The 2,441-nt window shown below is 56.6% G+C and overlaps 1 protein-coding gene across 2 annotated transcripts; it reads left to right on the plus strand.

Annotated features, from left to right (window-relative positions):
- The first annotated feature begins 626 nt into the window (after window positions 1-626).
- Window positions 627-1,824, plus strand: LOC131418754 (ral-GDS-related protein-like). Of its 2 annotated transcripts, none has more exons than XR_009223021.1 (2): window positions 627-710; window positions 811-897. XR_009223021.1 is itself a non-coding variant. In XM_058563394.1 (2 exons), exons 1-2 carry the CDS (start codon window positions 660-662, stop codon window positions 1,729-1,731), a joined length of 303 nt encoding a protein of 100 aa, XP_058419377.1. In that variant the 5' UTR covers window positions 627-659; the 3' UTR covers window positions 1,732-1,824. The 2 variants fall into 2 exon arrangements, 1 of the variants encoding a protein (XP_058419377.1); XM_058563394.1 differs by lacking the exon at window positions 811-897 and adding an exon at window positions 1,480-1,824.
- Window positions 1,825-2,441: the final 617 nt, after the last annotated feature.

Raw genomic sequence — 2,441 nt, forward strand, 5'->3', positions numbered from 1 at the left:
AACTCCACAAACTCACTAGACAAGGGGCAGGTACATGAGGCCACCCACACTTTCCAGTGCTGCTCTGAGATGAGAGCAGGAGCAGAGGGTCTCCACACTCAGGAGCTTGAGATGATGAGGTTGGACTAGAACTAGGGAGGGACCAGACTCAGGCTGTCCCTTTTTGAAGCTAAAGGGGATGTACATGAATGTCACCTTGCCTGGCTAGGAGATGAGCTGCCGTGACCCTCTTACCCTTGTCCGGTGTGAGCTTCTGGAGGCCACTGAGGCAGAGCCAGATGGTAAGGGGGACTGCAGGCTGGGTATTCCTGGAAGGGAGTGGGATCTTTCTTGTGTTTAGAAGGTCACATGGAAAGTCAGCTATGTGGGTGAATCTTTGTTTTTATCCCACTCCAGCGTCAGCTGCTGAGCTCCAGCCAGCGGCAGAAGAAGAGCAGTGGGCAGTGGTGGAGGTAGAGCTGGCTCCAGCTCCGTTGACACCACCCCCTCTAGCACTGGAGCCAGTGTCCCCTCCACCAGCAGTGTTGGAGGTGGAGCAAGGGCCAACATGGGCTCCAGCAGGAGTAGGAGCTGCTTAGCTAGAGTCACCTGGACCATCATTTCTAGTGAGAAGTCCATCTCCACCTGTGGCTCTTAAGGAGCGTGAGAAGCTTAATCTCATGGCCTTCCCTCCTAAGCTGGTGGTGGAGCAGTTTACCATGATGGATGCGGTGAGCAGCTGGGCTTTCAGGGTGGTGTGGGGCAGGCCTTCCCTCTGCTATCGTTGCCCCAGACCTGATCCAGACTCCTATGATCTGGGCCCAAATCCAGGCTCCACCCTTTACCAATCATAAGACCTGGGCAACTTTCTGAACACCCAAGCCTTTGCTGTCCACCTGCAGACCGTGGAGGTGGACATTAAGAGGACCTGTTGCACAGAGTGACTGTGCCAACTCCATGAGGTAGAAGAGATGGAAAGCTGGGTGGGCCCTGGCCCATCTGTGCAGGGAAGGGCTCACTGTGTACAGCCTGGACCCTGGTGGCCCAACCGTCTGCTCAGGAGTCTCAACAGCCTCAGGACTTATTAGACGCCTGATGTGTACTCCACTACAAGGGAGACAGACAAGGCCTGTGGGTGTAGCTGCCACGCGGGGATGTGCATCAGAATGTGGAGTGGGACCAGAGGGGGGATCAGGGTATTGGAAGATGCCCCCTTGGGATGAGCCTAGTTGAGCCACCATCTGGAGCTTGGAGTTAGCCAGCACGGGCTGGGTTCAAATGCCCCTCTCCCTTCCCTGCCAGTATTGGGTCCTGGGTCATCCTGTGCTGGGTGTCCTCAGTGGACAGAGAAGAAAAGCCAGGGACTCTCACAAGGCTCAGGCCACATCCTGAGCTTTCTGAGCTCCAGCTCTAAACTGTGACTCCTGTGTGGGACTTTGGGGGCTGTAGGCACAGACCTGGGGTGTGGCAGGGCTCGGTGACACTCCCCCTGTTCTCCAGGAGCTCTTCCAGAAGGTGGTGTCCTCTCCGTGTCTGGGCTCCACCTGGGGCAAGAGGAACAAGCCCGGCAATGAGCACCAGACACCAAACGTCCAGGCCACCGTCGACCACGTCAGAAGGGTGGCCAGCTTCGTCATCATCCCCTGCCTCGGGGACCCGAGCAAGACAGCCCAGGACAGGGTGAGGGTGGTGGAGCGCTGGATCCAGGTGGCCCAGGTGTGCTGTGGGAGGCCCAGTGGAGCCCCTCTCTGAAGCCTTGGGAACTGCCTCTCCACATTTATCAGCTCCCAGGATTGCAGTGTGTGGTCTAAGCCCCTGCACAGTCCCTAGGACCTTCCTGCCAGGGGCCCGCTGACTTTAACTCCAGGTCCCAGTGAGAGGATGCTCACTTCCTACCTGGCTCCTTCCCTGGGTTGAGCTAAAATCCTGCTCCCTGTGAGTGTTACTCTTTGGGTCCTAAATGTGCCCTTCTGGGACTCCCTGAGCATCTGTCTCATCCAGGAGGGGAGATTTAAATAGAAGGGTACTGAAGCTAGAGCAAGCTGGGCTACAGTGCCCCACCTCACAGCTCATTCTCTTCCCTTCCCCAGGAGTTCGAGATCCTGAAGAACTTCTTCTCGTCCTGCACTGTCAACTCTGCTCTGCAGAAAACCTTCACAAGCCACCTGAAGAACACACGGGGGAAGTTTCCCGGTGGGTAGGCCTCTCTCCATAGGAGGACCAGGGTGGATGGGGGATCTCTTGTATGTCTGCCATTTGCCCCTCAGTCAGCTGGGAACTCCTGGGAGGCAGCAAATGCTGGGGACAGGGCCTGGGCCTCGGCAGGGGGTCTCTAAACCTTCCGGGGTCCTTAATGCACCAGTTCTGCTTTAGGACTCGGCTTCCCTAAGTGTCAGGTACTAAGTTGAGCCAAATTGGAGATTTTCAAGTGTTTATAGCAACAGAACCCCATGCCCAGTTGA

Source organism: Diceros bicornis, chromosome 19 (genome assembly GCF_020826845.1).
Source record: "Diceros bicornis minor isolate mBicDic1 chromosome 19, mDicBic1.mat.cur, whole genome shotgun sequence".
Classification (NCBI taxonomy): Eukaryota; Metazoa; Chordata; class Mammalia; order Perissodactyla; family Rhinocerotidae; genus Diceros; species Diceros bicornis.